We start from the raw sequence: 17,342 nt of genomic DNA on the forward strand, positions 1-17,342 counted from the left end.
CTCCAATAAAGGCCTTAGTAAATATTTACATATATGTTTCTCCTATTTGAATGCAATGTCTTAAGAGCAGGTACCATGGCTTATTTATCCTTGTATCCCTGTCCCCCAGCACAGAGCTAAAAACAAAACATACTAATTAATACTCAAATGCTTAAAAGAATAAGAATTCAAATAGATGGAGCTAGAATTTGTGATTTTCAAGTCTTGGTTTTTAAATTGAGAATCTTAGCTACTTCAGTGGATCTCTGTGGGCAATAAACCTAACTGCTTTTCATAGAAGAAAAAGTTCCAAACTGTGTGTCACTATAGATATTGATATATTGCTATTTTATATTTACATCAATGTTTATATAAGGGGAACATGAAAATTAGAACACATCTTAAAGAAATTAATTCTTTATCTTACAATAAGATCAATCTTTTAAAAAGATGACATTTACGTGATTTTACCTGAATTATTAAATCATAAAAGTCTTCTTAATCAAAATTCTCATTGTTCTCTTTTCCAATACAGAGTGAAGTTCAGAATTTATGGAAAGAAAATTTGATTATTCTGGAAGCTGCAAAACAATATGGCTATGAAGTGGTTGACACATTCACTATAACAATGGGGCGATACAAAGAGTTTTTGCAGGGGACATGCGGATGTCATTTTCATGAGGTATTTATGCTGGCTCTCTGATTTTTGTAGCTTTTGATTTTTTAAAATTTCTCATTATATCTTTAATTGCATTGTCAGTCTTATTTTGCATTAAAGAAACCATGTCTGGACGACATTAAACAATGTGTTCATCATCACTCAGCCAAAGCATGTAGCAGTCCCAACTCGAGGTTCTACAAAATGAAGTGTGTCAGAATAATTGCTGTTTATGTAGACACCTGAAAACCAGAATCACGGGTCAACACAAGCAGGAAGATGGGAACCTGGAGAGCACTTGTCTTTTCTAATAGACTCCAAGCCTTCCCATCAGAAATTGTATCCAAAGAAGGTGGCAAATGTCTTAGTGGAGCTTGAAAATCAAGGCTAAATTCATGAATGAGCTTCCTCCACTGGTTTATCCAATGCATTAACCAGAGGGCCTGTGGTGTTTGTTTGTTTTCCTTTGTTTGGTTTTGTTTTTTTTGTTTTTTTTGTTTTTTGGCTGCACTGCGTGGCTTATGGGATCTTAGTTCCCAGATCAGGGATCAAACCTGGCCCCGGCCAAATTCTAACCACTGGACCACCAGGGAATTCCTGGAGGGCCTGTGTTTTGAATAGTTTTTCCTTCCTAGTGGTGGAAATGATTTTATTTGTAGCCAGTAATTAAATAGTCTTAGCTGAGAAGGTGATAGCGCAAAATATTTTTTTTCCTTCCCCCCCGCCCTGTCCTTTCAAACTCTTTGGATTATTTCCTCCCTACATTTGCATAAAATCTCGGTAAGTCCCAATATTTTAAAGCCACTTTCAGATAATAATAGGACTCCAATCACTTTCAGGCACAAGAAGACTCTCACTTCAGTCCAGTCCTGTGTTATAACCACATGAAGTTATTTCCTTCCCCCAGCTCTGGCCTGCCTCAGTCTCAAAAGCCCAAAGTAAGAGAGAGGGTGCAGGAGGCTCCTTTCCTTTTTCCCCATCGCGCTTTGCTACTCTTCTCCCATCCCTTTCTTCATTGGGTCAGGTTAGGGAGATGTTAAGGGCAACAAAAGTCTGACCTGAGTGGCATAAGCATAACCCATCGATGTGTTTTCTGGGCATAACATGCTGATTCTTTCTTTCTTTCTTTCTTTCTTTTTTTTTTTTTTTTTTGTGGTACGTGGGCCTCTCAATGACGTGGCCTCTCCCGCTGTGGAGCACAGGCTCCGGATGTGCAGGCCCAGTGGCCATGGCTCACGGGCCCAGCCGCTCCGCGGCATGTGGGATCTTCCCGGACCGGGGCACGAACCCGTGTCCCCTGCATCGGCAGGCGGACTCTCAACCACTGCGCCACCAGGGAAGCCCTGATTCTTTCTTTTGAAGGTGCTCTTGTGGACTTCCTTGAAGACACTCCCACCGAGCCCTCTGATAATAGCTTCTTTGACAGAGGCAATGTCTCCCTTACAGCTGCATTCCTTCCTTGCCCCCTTGGCTACTAACTGTCCATCCCTCCATTGGGGGTCACATTGCTTCTCCAGGCTTCCTCTTGGAAAATATTCAGCATAGCACCAGACTCGCTATACTTAGTTGCCCACATTTGGTCCACAAGAAACACCCATGCATCCTTGCTCTGCTGTTGCTAGAAATACAGTGAGCTCCCAGTGCAGCCCTGTCTCTTTTTTCTCTCTTTCTCTCTTTAGCTCTCACTCTCACTCTTGTCTCTCACTCTCTCTGCCACCTTAAAGCTGATCTATAGCCATGGTGTCTCATACCAGTTCTAATGCTTCTAATCCCCAAAGGACACATGTCCACCTCTCAAAGTTGGTCTCTTGAAGTCCTGTCTCACTTGGCTTAAAGCAAGGCTGAAGCAACTGCCCAAGATGGAGGAAAACCATAAAGTATTGGGGAAATGTCCTTCACAAAATTCTTTCTCTTCCTTATTCTCCTTTTCCCAACACCTAATCAGACAAGGGTTTGCTAAGCTGGATTTTGTCCACACTTTTGCATACATTGCCCATACATTGCTTTGGACTATGAGGTTACTTGGCTACTGTTGTTGGCTTTAGATCTCAGGAGCTTCAGCTGAAACTGCGATGGAGGTTGTCTTCTTTGACCGTCCTGTCAGATACTGATCCAGTTCTTTCTGGTGTGGCCCCCTTTGTAAACCAGAGTGCAGTGGGTTGACTAGTAACGTGACAACTAAAGGTTTCTTCTGATCCTGTTTTTCAGCCCTAAGATGACTATCAGAATCCATCTTGATCCTCAGATTTTTATGAATATCCAAAAGTTATTGACACTGCATTGGTTCTTGTATGTTCTGCTAATGAATTCACGTTATATTTTTGTGTGGCAATGGAACTACATCTTTAGCAACTTGAAGCTTGGCCATGCTGTTGCAGATCAGATTTTTAAGCTGTAGGATACTGTGTGTCTACTTACTTCTTCCATAAGAAAATATCCTTCCAATGCCTTTCCTATTTGCAAAAGGTCAAGGCTTAGAAATACAAGAGCAGATAGCTTGGAAGAGGAAGAAACTGAACTTGTAGCTGAGCCAACCTAGTATCACCATAACCATTTTGGCTGTAAAAACAAGCCAAAGGTTGCAAAACCCACAGAAAATGGGGGCTTTGAAAGACAACATACATATGACAACATACAGAGGTTTTTTGCCTCTTTTAGAAAAGGTTTACTTATTTATTTTTACATAATGTGTCTCCAGTTAGTATTTTGGGGGAAGGTACCTGTTTTTCTTTTTTCAGCTTTAGTGCTCTGGAAGTCTAAAAAAGAGAAGTCCTCTACTGATTTCCCACATGGCTCTGATTAAAAACAAAATATGTGGTAATTCCCTGGCTGTCCAGTGGTTAGGACTCCACGCTTTCACTGCTGAGGGCCCGGGTTCGATCCCTGGTCAAGGAACTAAACTCCCACAAGCCACACAGTGCAGCTAAAACAAAATAAAACATAAAAACAGAAGATGCCCTTCCCACATGATTGTCACAGGATCAACCAGTTGACAGTAAGAGTCATGGAATTTGAGAACTACAGTAAAGACTCTTTGAGCCATCAGAACTAGAATATTGGCTTATAATTATCACTAATAAAAACCATCCTTAATTTTCATAATCATGATTTAAGCATGTCAGGTAAAATTACTTCACTTATTTGATTTTATAATTTTTTGTGTGCTATTATTATATACAAATTGTGTTTTATTAAACCCTATTTCTAATGTATGCCACCTTGATGGCAAGCTATATAGGTATTGCCCAAATTATCTCTGTTGATTCTCGAGCAGTGTTATCCATTTTGATGTTTTCATGTTGGAGCTGAAATACTTCTGGAAGCATTCGCCTTTCCAGTTACAACATAGAACTGATAAGATCATCTTTCTCAACTGACTCCCTTTATCACAAAGTCTCTAAACCCATTCATCACTTGGACATAATTGTTGCCTAACTCTTGAACAATTTGTACCACTTGTACCTCAGGAAGTTTCCAGTGCTGACACGGATGTTTTATAATCTTTCTAAACCATCACCCAACATCTTGAGTCACTGTTAGCTTATTATAAACAACCAAGAAAATCGAAAGCTTTTTGCAAAGGATGATTTGATGATGAATGTGGCAAGCCGAGAAAACGTAGATTATTCGTCTCGTACAAAACATTAAAGGCAGATATTCATTAATAACAACCATTTCTTCCTCTGTGCTGGACTCAGGAGCTGGGAAAGGAATTTGTCATACAGTAAAAGCAAGCATTAAGATCTACTGTATTAGAGCAATAAGATTTTGGGTTTTTTAGGAGCCTTATATCTTTTGGTGTTCAATTAAACCGTTCCCACAATAGATTCATAGATACCTGAGAAGGATTGCTGTAATCATCACAGTAAGATCTCGATGTGTTCTCTTAGATTTGTGGTGAGAATTCTATCCTAGACATAACAAACCTGCTCCAGTGGGCTCTTGCTGCCATAGGTGAGATTAAAGGTCTTGGGGTGTCTCTTTCATCTGTCAAATCACCAAGAAAGGATATGTTGCCACCATGAATCTATAAACAATTTCCCAACTGGTATGCATCAATTTCGACTAAAATGTTCCTGCTGATTAGAAAAGCAGGTGTTTCTCTTCATGGGTAGAAGTGGAATTTGTTTTCCCAGTGTTTATACAGGACAACAAAGAGGATCCAGGTAGCTCTCGCCCAAGAGTGGTTTGGGATGGTGCCTTTAGTTATGTGGCAAACATCTACTGTGAGTGAGCTAAAACCTGGAAAGGATACAAGCATATTACCAGCCCAAACCTGGCTGCAGAAGGGGCAAATGCACAACCAATTGTTATGTGATTATTAGTCAGGCTAACCAGTTGCACAAACTTTCTATGATGTCTCTGTTTTCTGGCAGATGTCTCTCTAGCTTTTGACTCAGTCAAAAATAAAACAAAACAAAGCAAAACACAGAAACCCTCTGGCATCAGGAATACAACCCTCTGCCCAGCTCTAATATCAACAGGTTTCCTTTGATTCTTGCACCTTGGAAAGAAGAGGGTTTCAGTTCTTTGCCAGAGATGATTTCCTGTTAGTATTTAATCTTAATTAAATTAACAAAAGCTTATCTGGCCTAGAAATGTTTTCCTTCTGTATTGTGGACCTAAAGGTTTTCTCTTTTCCTTCAAACTTTCAAAGTTTATTATGAACACAGTTGAAGAAAAAAGCCTTTAAATTCATCTGTCTAAAAAACTGAAATATTGACTTTTCAAGAAAAAATAACTGATTCAAGTATAGTTATCTTACATAGCAGATCCCAGAATTTAACTATCAGCATGACTATTTTTAATAACTTACCAATAGAAATCTAATTCAACAAATTTTTAGTGTCTATGTAGGCATTGTACTAACTGCTGTCAAATGAAGTAGGAAAACTTTTTTTGCGGTACACAGGCCTCTCACTGTTGTGGCCTCTCCTGTTGTGGAGCACAGGCTCCGGACGCGCAGGCTCAGCAGCCATGGCTCACGGGCCCAGCCTCTTTGCAGCATGTGGGATCTTCCTGGACCGGGGCACGAACCCGTGTCCCCTGCATCGGCAGGCGGACTCTCAACCACTGCACCACCAGGGAAGCCCAGGAAAGCATTTTGTAGAATTCCTATAAGCATCTCAAACTCAAATTGTTTCCAAATTGAGAATTAATATTCCCTTTATGCTCTCTTGTTCTCTTGTATTCCTGAATTTACTCTCTTGCACTGTCCTTTACAAGCTAGGGTCATCCTTGACTCCTCCTTATGTTTCTTCAGCCCCCTAGCAACTTCCAACCAGCTAGTTACCAAATCCTGTTTGCCTCGTAAATATTCTTCCAAGTCTTTCCCCTATACTCTGTTCCAATTGCTTCAACCACATTTATTCTTTTACTTAATTGTCCAATATTTATCTTTTGAGTCCAGTTCTTGAGCTAAACAGCAGTAATGCAAAAATAAATGACACATTTTCTACCTTTAACACATTGTAGTCAGAGAGTCAGGCATAAAAATCCATACTATGAAACAATACGTTAAAGAGATATAATAAGGTATTGTAATAATACTAAGAAGGGGTACCTAATCCAATCTGAGGATTGAGTGAACCTCTCCTTGAAAACTACCCAAGTTTATTATTAAAGGATGAGTTGGTCCTAGTCAAGTATAAGGTAATAGCAGAAGGAACCATTCCAACCCCTAAGACAATGTGAACCAAAGTAGCTTTGAAATAACCTGATGTTCTGAGGAAATCACAAGCAATTCTGTATATTGTTGAACATCAATTATAAAAGGGGACTGGGAAAAGTAGGCTAGGGTCAGATCATGGTAAGAGCTTAGACTTTATCCTCTAGGTGATGGAGAGTCAATGAAAGGTTTTGGAGAGAAGTGAGATGATCGCATCTTTGTTTCAAATAGGTAAGTCTGAGAACCATGAGGAGGGAAGATTTGAAAAGGACTCAGCCAGGGAGAGAAGTTAGGAGACTTTTTCAGAAGTCAGGTAAGAGATGATAAAGGCTCACCCAAACCTGGACAGAGACAGCAATCATAAGAGAGAAGCAGACAAATAGAAGCCCTATTAAATATGCATCTGTATATCTTATGAGTGTCATGAGGGTGTAGGAAGAATCAAAGATGATTCCTAACTTGGGTGATGGATTAGAGAACTGAACCGGCAATTGAGACATAAAGTAACTGAGAAGCTACAGGCTTAGGGAAAAGATGAATTCCGTTTTGAACATATTGTGTTTGAGATGCCTGTGGGACATCCAGGTGGAGCATCCTAACAAGCAGTTGGAGATACACATCTGAAGCTTGAGGGACAGGGTGGGGCTGGAGATTAAAAAGTTGGAAGTCCTCAGAAAATAAGTAATAGTCGAAACGATGAAAATAGATCATCCAAAGAAAGCGAGAAGAGTAAGAAGAGTTGAGGAAGGAACCCTTGGAAACACCAATATTTAAGCCAAGTTGGGAGAAATAGGAGCATTTGAATTTAGAGAATAAACTGTTAGAGGAAAGCTCTAGTAGATTGGGGTGCCATGAAAAACCAAAAAGTGAAAATGCGTAAGGAGAGATCGAAACAGGGTTAATGTTGTCCAGTGTAACAGATAACTCTATTAAGACAGGGATTTTAAAATAGTCATTGATTTTTGGCATTGATAAGGTCCTTTCTTACCATATTAAGAGTAGTTTCAGTAAAATATTGAGGGCAGGGAGTAAACTACAATAGAATGAAGAGGTATAAGAAGTGAGAAAAGGTAAAACCTTTCAACAAGTAACAATAAGAAAGAGGGGAAGATATTGGATTTAGAAGGGAAAGTGATCTAGGGGCAGTTTATAGGAGGAACAACTTTGGCATGTTTATGGGCAGAGGGGGAATAGTTAATACTAAGAGGTAGAGTGAGTATACAGGAGCGGGTAGGACTGGTACAGGAAGGCTCCTGACAGTGTGGGAGAGGACCAGGTCAAGGACACTGGTAAATAGTTGGTAGGGTGCTGGTGAATGAACAAGGTGAGATGGAAGGTCTTCTTCCCTGTCATTCATTTGCCCTAGACTATTACAATATCTTCCTCTTGGAACCTTCACTTTGAACTACTTGAGTTCATCTTTCCTGCCCCCACCAAGTATAATGCTTCTACACTGCAAATGGAATGGTGTCACCTGAAATCTTTCAGTGGCTCTGTAACTAAAGAAGAGTCACAGAAGCTTTCACTGCCTACCATTCCCACACCCCGTTTTTTGGAAGATAATTCTAAACAGTCCTTTCTGTGTAAAATAATTCATGTTCATTCCATCTGCAAGTGAATTCTAGCCTTTTCTAGTGGCCGATTAGATTCAAGATCGGTGCCTGGTGAGAATGAACTCATTAGCCATAATGGAGCCCAACCTTTCCTGAGATGGATTGGTACAAAATCCTCTTCCAAAGGGACCGTCCTCTATGGAATGGTGGATACCCAATAACATCAGGGTATCTCTCTTGAGAAGGACAGTTATAATGGAGGATGAACAAAGAAAAGTGTCAGTCACTCTACGTTGCACTGGTACTATATCCCCAGGAGGCAGCTATCCAGCCCAACCTTTGCTGTACTGGAACATGGAATGTCAGTATGCCTTAGAAAGAGATGCTGACCCATCACTATTTCATCTCATATTCTGTGCAATGAATGCTTATTTCTGGAGGTTTCACTACCAACCTTTAAGTGCCAAACTGAGATGGACTTCGAATTGCTTTGATTAGCATTTTTCCTACTTTAGGTTTTAGCGTTCTAGCCTGGTGAAAACAGGATCTGCGGTTTGGGAAATACTGTATCCCCCTCCACTTTAAGGATTCTTAAATAGTATTGGTATATTAAATGATTCCAAAAGCCCTTACAGCAAAGAAACGGTTTAACTTAGTTTGACCCAGTTTTTCCCAAAATGTTGGCCACAGAACCACTTTTCTTTTTTTAATAACAGCTATTAACACCTCAGTGAACACACTTTGGGAAAACTAGCATAGACAATAAGGTCTAAAATCATACTTGGAGTACAGATTAAATGTGGCAGATTGACCACAAGCATTTATCTTCTCTTCCACTTGAAACTCCACGAAAAAGACTTTAAAGACATAAATCTTCACCACCACCACCACCCAAAAAAAAGAATAAGAAATAACTCATAACAGGGCTTCCCTGGTGACGCAGTGGTTGAGAGTCTACCTGCCGATGCAGGGGGCACGGGTTTGTGCCCCGGTCCAGGAAGATCCCACATGCCGCGGAGCGGTTAGGCCCGTGAGCCATGGCCGCTGAGCCTGCGCGTCCAGAGCCTGTGCTCTGCAACGGGAGAGGCCACAACAGTGAGAGGCCCGCGTACCGCAAAAAAAAAAGAAAAAGAAAAAAGAAAGAACTCACAACATACAGAATTCATTTTAAGAAGTTTGACTTAGCCTGCAAAGGAATTTACAGTGTAAAGTGCCTAACAAGGACCTACTGTATAGCACAGGGAACTATACTCAATATCTTATAATAACCTATAATGTAAAAGAATCTAAAAAAGAATAGATAGATATATATATGCACAACTGAATCACTTTGCTGTACACCTGAAACTAACACAACACTGTAAATCAACTATATTTCAATAAAAACTAAAAAATTTATGAAAAATTGGTTCCTAGCTTTAAAGAATAAAAGTTCATATTTCCCCTAAAAAAATAAAGTGCTTAGAGAGGAGAAACACCAATTATAGGAGGGGCACCCTTGACCCATGGATCCCCTGAATGGCTCAGACCTGAAGGAGCCACATGCTGAGGAAGGCAGGGCTACAGTACACATCAGAAAACAATTGGTTAAAAGTCTGTGTGCAAAACTGGTAGACCCTGAGTCCCTTACCCCAACCCACGCAGTCAAGAACCTACAACCATACATATGATTTCTTTTAAAGTTGAACAGCAGAGTCTAGACTCAGAAACACAGGGAAAGCAAAGAGCAAACTAATCTAGAAGCTAAAATCAGAAAGCCAAAAGTGAAATTGACTGCTGAAAAGTAGAGCCCCTAAACTTCTCCCCAAGCCCCCTAAATACCAGCAGTCAGTCAGTCATGTGCCACCTCAGACAGGATGCTGGAGAGCTCTTCTGACAAGAAATGCAATGGCCTAGTAGAAGATCTCTTTTTAAAAGGCCAGAATAGTGCTGGGCAAATCCCTACAGTGATTCCAGCAGTGAGAAATGTTGGTCCACACAAATCGTTTTCTAAATAAAATTTTAGTGCCATATATATATATATAAATATATATATATATATTTATATATATATATTTCCTCCAGGTTCGAGATAAAACAGTCACACATCATGAAGAAAACTATTGGGTTCTAAATTATATCTAACATTCCTTTCTGGTTTTCATACCCTGAGCCTAAATCAGACATATTCTCATAGGATACATATACCTTTTCTTTACATGAGACAAATCCAAACACACCATCCCTTTTCAGCCATGAAATAAACTTTACAAACACACAAGCAATATGAGGCTCAAAAATAAATAAATAAAATAAAATAAAATAAAAAGGCCAGAATAGTGCTGGGCAAATCCCTACAGTGATTCCAGCAGTGAGAAATGTTGGTCCACACAAATCGTTTTCTAAATAACATTTTAGTGCCATATATATATATATATATATATATATATATTTTGTTTGTTTTTGGCCGCACTGTGCAGCTTGCAGGATCTCAGTTCCCCCAGGGATTGAACCTGGGCCACGGCAGTGAAAACTCAGAATCCTAACCACTAGGCTACCAGGGAACTCCCAATAGTGCCATATTCTTAAATAAAAATTCTAAGTTCAGGAGAGATGGATGGAAACAAACACCTGTGAGTTAAGATCAAAATACATTCCAAGACACAACATGTCCATCTAAATAGAGCAGGGAAGTACCGTAGCTTGAAATCAGTTGGACTAACAAAGGTTATTCAAATAGTATCAAGAATTCAGTTACATGAATACTCACCCACTTAGGAAACTGAGTTTAAGACAAGGAGTTAGTCTCTGGGGAACTGCGTAGAAGTGCAAGATAGAACCAACAGTTTAACATGAAATTGGTAAACGACTGATCTGTAGTTCCTTCTAATGAATATTCCCACTTCAGAGCAGAATTTGTTCCCAAAGTCAGGAACTGAGCTCTGACTGGGGACAGGAATGAAAAAGCCTCAGCTGTCAGGTAAAAAGTTTGAAGATTTGGAGGTAGGATGGGAGACAGAGACATTACATATGTGGAAACACCAAAAACAAAAAGAAAAAAAAAATCCTCATTCCTAAAGAAAACTTTAGTTTTGCCCTCTAATCCTCAGCATCTTTGACCCATTCAGAAGTTGGACTCCCTTCACTCAAAACATAGCTTGTTTCATGTGGCCATAATTAAATATTGGGGGTGGGGGGGTAGATGAAACAATTCCTTATTATCTGTAAAAATTGCATGATTTCCTGAAATGAAATTATAAGGACTGGCTTCTAGCTATTGTTTGTCACTTTATTTTTATTCTATTTCTGTGAATTCTTAAACTACTTTTGCAGCTGGTCATAACTTTTGTGACTGGATCTTGGATTGAATGCAGAATGACTATACCAAATAAAAAGTACTTCAATAGTATACACTTATCTTAAAAGACTGTGTTAGCAGGTTTTGCCTGGTCAAGCTCATGTTTTCTAGCCTTAAAAAACCATTACCCTCATTCCTCAGACCCTACCCATGATTGTGAAACACATTTGTAATCAGAACATTCTCCCCTAATCTGGTCTAGAGATTTTGGAACACTTGCACCACTGAAAATTGTTTTCTATTTTGTTCTGTGGATCTGGAACCACATCAGAAGTTCCTTGGGTGTTATTCAAGTCAAGATCAGTTTTAGAAAAGGTATTTGCTTGTAATCTGCCTGACACTTTTCCAATTCACCAAGCTTTCCCTTTTTATATTGGCTTTTTGAAAATTCATAGTAGACCAGACACTATAAAACTCTTTGAGGAAAACACAGGAAGAACACTCTTTGACATAAATCACAGCAAGGTCTTTTTTGACCCACCTCCTAGAGTAATGGAAATAAAAACAAAAATAAACAAATGGGACCTAGTGAAACTTAAAAGCTTTTTCACAGCAAAGGAAACTATTAACAAGACAAAAAGACAATGCTCAGAATGGGAGAAAATATTTGCAAATGAATCAACGGACAAAGGATTAATCTCCAAAATATATAAACAGCTCATGCAGCTCAATATTAAAAAAACAAACAACCCAGTCAAAAAATGGGCAGAAGATCTAAATAGAAATTTCTCCAAAGAAGACATACAGGTGGCCAAGAAGTACATGAAAAGCTTCTCAACATCACTAATTATTAGAGAAATGCAAATCAAAACTACAGTGAGGTATCCCCTCACACCAGTTAGAATGGGCATCATCAGAAAATCTACAAACAACAAATGCTGGAGAGGGTGTGTAGAAAACGGAACCCTCTTACACTGTTGGTGGGAATGTAAATTGAGAGGGGGGTGGTGGTGTGATGAATTGGGAGATTGGAATTGACATATATACACTAATAAGTATAAAATAAATAACTAATAAGAACCTGCTGTATAAAAATAAATTAAATTTTTAAAAAAGGAAATTCATAGTTATTTTAGATGCAGCAATTAATTGACATGGTAACACATTCATTCTGATGACTATTTATGTGAAATCAATTTTGAGTGTTGAAGTTACATGAATTTAATAGTAAAAGTTGCCATGTACTTTTGTCCTGTAATTTATAACACTTTTTCATCTGTTTGGGAAGTCTTACAATAGCCCTTGACCCAAACCAGTCAAGTTGAATTATGGGCATTTGTATGCCTTCTAAAATGTCTGTGTGCCCAAGTCCTTAATTATATAGAGATGTGGAAAGATACACAATCATAAAGTGGGAGACTTCTTAGCATATAAGAAGCCTAAGAGAAAGCAAAATTACTTCTACACACCAAAGCACAGAATTTTTGTTGGACTGAGTCACAGAAAAATGTGATCATCTACATAACCTATAATATCTTATCCCCATTGCAGCCCTTGATTCCAGCTCCGAAATTACTCCTCTCCAAGTTTCCATAGATACTATAATAAAAATCTATTACTGTTTTGAAACACTATAATCTTTACTTAAAAGTCTATTCCTATTTGTAACTTAATCTAAATTTGAACATTGCTGTGAGAAAAAAAATTTTTTTTATTATTACACTTATACTTGTGATTAGGGAACAATGCTGATCTAACAGGCTATCACACTTTATGGAGACCAATTGTCCTTCACTCTCTCTTCCTAATTTGAAGTATAATTTGACACAGCAAAGTCACAAAAAGAAAATAATGACAACAAAACCAAAGACAAGGAGTTACTTTGGATTATTTTAAAGTGGCAAAAAAGAACAATAAAACTCCAGCTAACACTCATGTTTCAAGTAATGTAAACATTTCCCCAATCACATGGGTATGTGTTATTAACCATATGTAGTAGTTCTTTTTTCCTCTAGGTAGATGCGTCTCTTTCTCAGTTGTTGAGTCGTATGCACCCAGATTTAGAGAAGCTTTTGGAAGCATCAAGACGTTAGTATTTGTCTCTGATTGAGGTGACCCCCGTACACAAACATCTAGAGTCCTTTGTCTCTGGTTCAAGACCTAAATCTTTCACCATTGTTTTCTAATAGCTCATTTTTGTTGTTTACTATTATTATGCCCCAGAGATAAACCTAACATTTGTATTGCTAACACCTCTCTTTCAAAGCCACATTCCAGTCACCACTGTAGTTGGAATTTAGTAACCCCAAATGGTCCTCTGATTTTGGAAGGACTCACATGGGCACATTTCTACACATAAGATCAAAGGAAAGAAACAGTTCTCTCTTTACTGTACAGGTATCAAACATCCTTCACTTGCGTAACATTTCCAAGACTTAAAAAACGGAGCTAATTCCTCTTCCTCCACTTTAGAGTCAATAAGAGTAGGTAAAATACAGTAATATTTTGAAACTCAGAGATAGCAGTTTGACGGCAATACCAGACACCAAATTTTACAAATAAGTTCAAAGAAATAATAGCTGTGTGAACAAGTTATCATGGCCACCATAAATTAGCACTGTCTCCTTAATGTACTAACTAAGAACTATTCATTACACGGAAACAACATGGTGCCTGACCTTGGGGATCTAGTCTCAGACAATGTCTTTGAAGTCATTTCATTCTTGTTCTTCAAGTGTCTTAGACATGTGTCTTTATATAGTCCCCTTGAGGGTAGGGACCATCTGAATTACTCCACGTGTTTCCTAACACAGAGAACTCTGAAGATTGAAAGATGGATATTATATGGCAAAAATAAATCATAAATTTTAATTTTGTAAGGTACAGCATCACTTTGTTTCTCTTCTACTGCTTTTCTATTATAAAAGGATTACATAAATTCTTGCTAATGCTAAACATTTTTTAATTAAGTATATACAATAAAAACAAAAATACTTTTGTTTTTACACTACACACACACCATCAATTTTCACTCCCTTCTTCTTTGGAGACCCTATTAGCAGTTTGGCACTTAGCTCCATTTTAAACACACACTCTTGATTTTAATCCCGTGCAATTAAAACTATTAGGCTGTCAACATTTATGGTCACTGGATTTATATGACATTGGGTGCTATTTAGAACTACCTTATTTCTCCATGAAAATTTTTAGGGAACAGGCAGTTTATAAAATACATTTTAACCTACAGTGTGAAAATTTCTGTTTTTTCTATCTCAGTATTGAATTCTGCTTATACTTTGCTTATACAGCCAACAAATTGAGTCCATGGTAGGTTGATGGAAGACTCAAGTCCTGTTGATGAATGAATATCTGGTATTGAAAGTATCCTCTCATCACTGCTTTTCTTTTTTTCCAAATGGTCTTGGCTATTTTCCTACACTTATTCTTTAAGATCTGTTTTAGAATTCCTTTGTCACATACCCCCAAATCCTGCTGTGATTAAAATTGGAATAGCTCTTTAATTAACTTGGGACGATTTGACATGTTATGTCTTTCCATTTATTCATGTTTTCTTTTATGTCTCATTAAATTTTTGACACATTTTTCACCTGTGTCCTATAGATTATCATTGAACTTGATGAAGTTGTTTTAATATTGTAATGAAATCTTTTCTCTAATATATCTCTTATTAATTATTGATAGAATATAGAAAGCTATATAATTTTTAAATATTAACTTTAAAATATCTCCTTATTTTACTGTAGATTTCTTTGAGTTTTCAGGGCAAACAATCATATAGCTACAAATAATTCTTTGGTAATCTCCTATGACAAAATATTTCATAATATTGAAGCTTAACATTCCTGAAATAAATTGTATGTGCTAGTAATACAGCCCATAATACTGCTAGATATTTTAAATGCTCCTAGATTCCATTTACAATAACATTTTGGGAGGATTTTTTATGTCTGTGTTTTGACAAATCAAAATTGAAATCAGGGCTTCCCTGGTGGCGCAGTGGTTGAGAGCCTGCCTGCCGATGCAGGGGACACGGGTTCGTGCCCCGGTCCGGGAGGTTCCCACATGCCGCGGAGCGGCTGGGCTTGTGAGCCATGGCCGCTGAGCCTGCGCGTCCGGAGCCTGTGCTCCGCAACGAGAGAGGCCACAACACTGAGAGGCCCGCGTACCGCAAAAAAAAAAACTGAAATCATTCTTTCTCTGTAGGTTTGTCAGCTTTTAGGATTCATCAGGGTGATACTGGCTTAACAAAAGAATTGGGAAACTCATTATCTTTGATTATTTCCTGAAAAATAGTTTTCAAAGGAAACCAACTGACTTAGGTATTGTTGGGCCAATCCCTGGCATGGCTGTGTAGGGGTCAATCTCATATAGCATAATAGAAGCTTTCCCTGTAGGAGGCATTAGGCTGGTCTTCAGAAGCTGGTGGAGACGCCATCTTTCCATCTTCCTTTCTCAGAGATCATCTTAGTGATTTAAAAATAGAAGTATATCGTCAACCTTCCCACTGTGATCTGGCAAAATACTGACACTACTCCCAAGTGGAAGCTACATGCTTCAGCAAATACACTGGAAATAAGTATTTTTTGTATATCCCTTTTATGAATCACTTTCAAGATTGCTGTAAGCATTTAAACTAGCATTATCCAACACTGGTAATGCAACATTAAATGCAACCCTGAAATCACACAAAACGTTAAAATTTTTAAGGAATATGACCTTTTTGCATTGGGATGAACCTTTTTATATTTTTCATGTAATTAGCATGCAGATCATCAGGCAATTGAAAAAACCAGAACTTAAGATAACATTATATAAACAAAATTAACCTTATTTTGGCTTCAGAACATTGGAATAATATTTTTTCAGGGTTGACTGTAATATTTATGCTTCAGTGTTTCCTTAAGTAAACTTCCTGAAGAATGTTCACTTATCTTGCTATAGGTGAATACAAACCTCCTCCAAAATGGACAAAACCTTCAGGAAAACATTGGTGCACCTCCCCAGCCTATCATATTTAAAGTTATTGTACAACCAAACAGACGTAGAAGGAGCGGCGCATGATAGAAACTTACAATGTTGGGATCTGGAATATTAATCAGTGGTTAACTGCAGACTGAGCCGTAAATTATGATCCATAGGGATTCCTCACCACAACCCGCTGATTTCACTGAACTTCTTAAGAGTTACTTCATCTGAGGGCCTGATCATGAAAAGCCAAACCTCCCATAGTTACAAAAAAACAATTCATTTATTTGGGGTTAGCAGGGTATATTGTCTTTAAAAGGCATTCCTGTTATATTTTTCTGCAAGATGGGAATAGCTTCAATGTTTTTACGATTACAAAGTAATGCATATTCACTGCAGTAAAATTAAAAAGTCAAGACCAAAAATTTACAAAGAATACCTTTTAAATTGCCTATCATTCCTCCACCTAAAGATCACTGCTCTTAACCTTTCGGTGTAGACTATTATAGAATTTCTATTCAAACAACTCTTCTAAAAAGGTTCCCTCTCACTTACAACATAACTAAAAATACCTACCTTCAAAATAGATCGCATGCTACTTTTTTCAAATATTCTATATTGTTGGAACTGTTTTCATTGCATTCTTTTATATGGGATCAAAAAATACGTACCTAAATCATTACATAGCCCTCAAAAGAATCTTAAGGGCCTCCCTGGTGGCGCAGTGGTTGAGAGTCCGCCTGCCGATGCAGGGGATACGGGTTCGTGCCCCGGTCTGGGAGGATCCCATATGCCGCGGAGCGGCTGGGCCCGTAAGCCATGGCCGCTGGGCCTGCGCATCCGGAGCCTGTGCTCCGCAACGGGAGAGGCCACGACAGTGAGAGGCCCACGTACCGCAAAAAAAAAGAAAAAAAAAAAAAGAATCTTAAAAATCCATATGTGCTACTGTTGCTTTCATTAGTCATCAGTAATAAATAATGTGTCCATAGTGACTGAAAATGTCTTACAGTTGCATTAATTTGATGAAAGTAAAGATTTGCTATTCATTTGTAAACACACCCAAAAAATTTTTGCCAGTATTTTCTCTTTTCCCTACTTCTCAACCCTCCCCTCCCCCAGTCTCTCTGGGTCCCCACCTGGTTTTCTCTGACTTTTGTTGCTAACTCCCTGAGATATATTAACCCAGTGATTAAAGCTGACAATTATAGGATTTCACCAGAG

At 38.4% G+C, this 17,342-nt stretch overlaps 1 protein-coding gene across 1 annotated transcript in view; it reads left to right on the plus strand.

Moving 5' to 3' along the window:
- The window catches only part of CPED1 (cadherin like and PC-esterase domain containing 1), a 318,360-nt gene that overhangs the window by 297,852 nt on the left and 3,166 nt on the right, over positions 1-17,342 (plus strand). The window contains exon 21 of the mRNA XM_082631609.1: positions 515-661. Within this exon, the coding sequence (XP_082487735.1) occupies positions 515-661 (147 nt within the window). The remainder of the gene's footprint in view (positions 1-514; positions 662-17,342) is intronic.

The sequence above is a fragment of the Mesoplodon mirus genome (genome assembly GCF_964341445.2).
Source record: "Mesoplodon mirus genome assembly, chromosome: 9".
NCBI classification, from domain to species: domain Eukaryota; kingdom Metazoa; phylum Chordata; class Mammalia; order Artiodactyla; family Ziphiidae; genus Mesoplodon; species Mesoplodon mirus.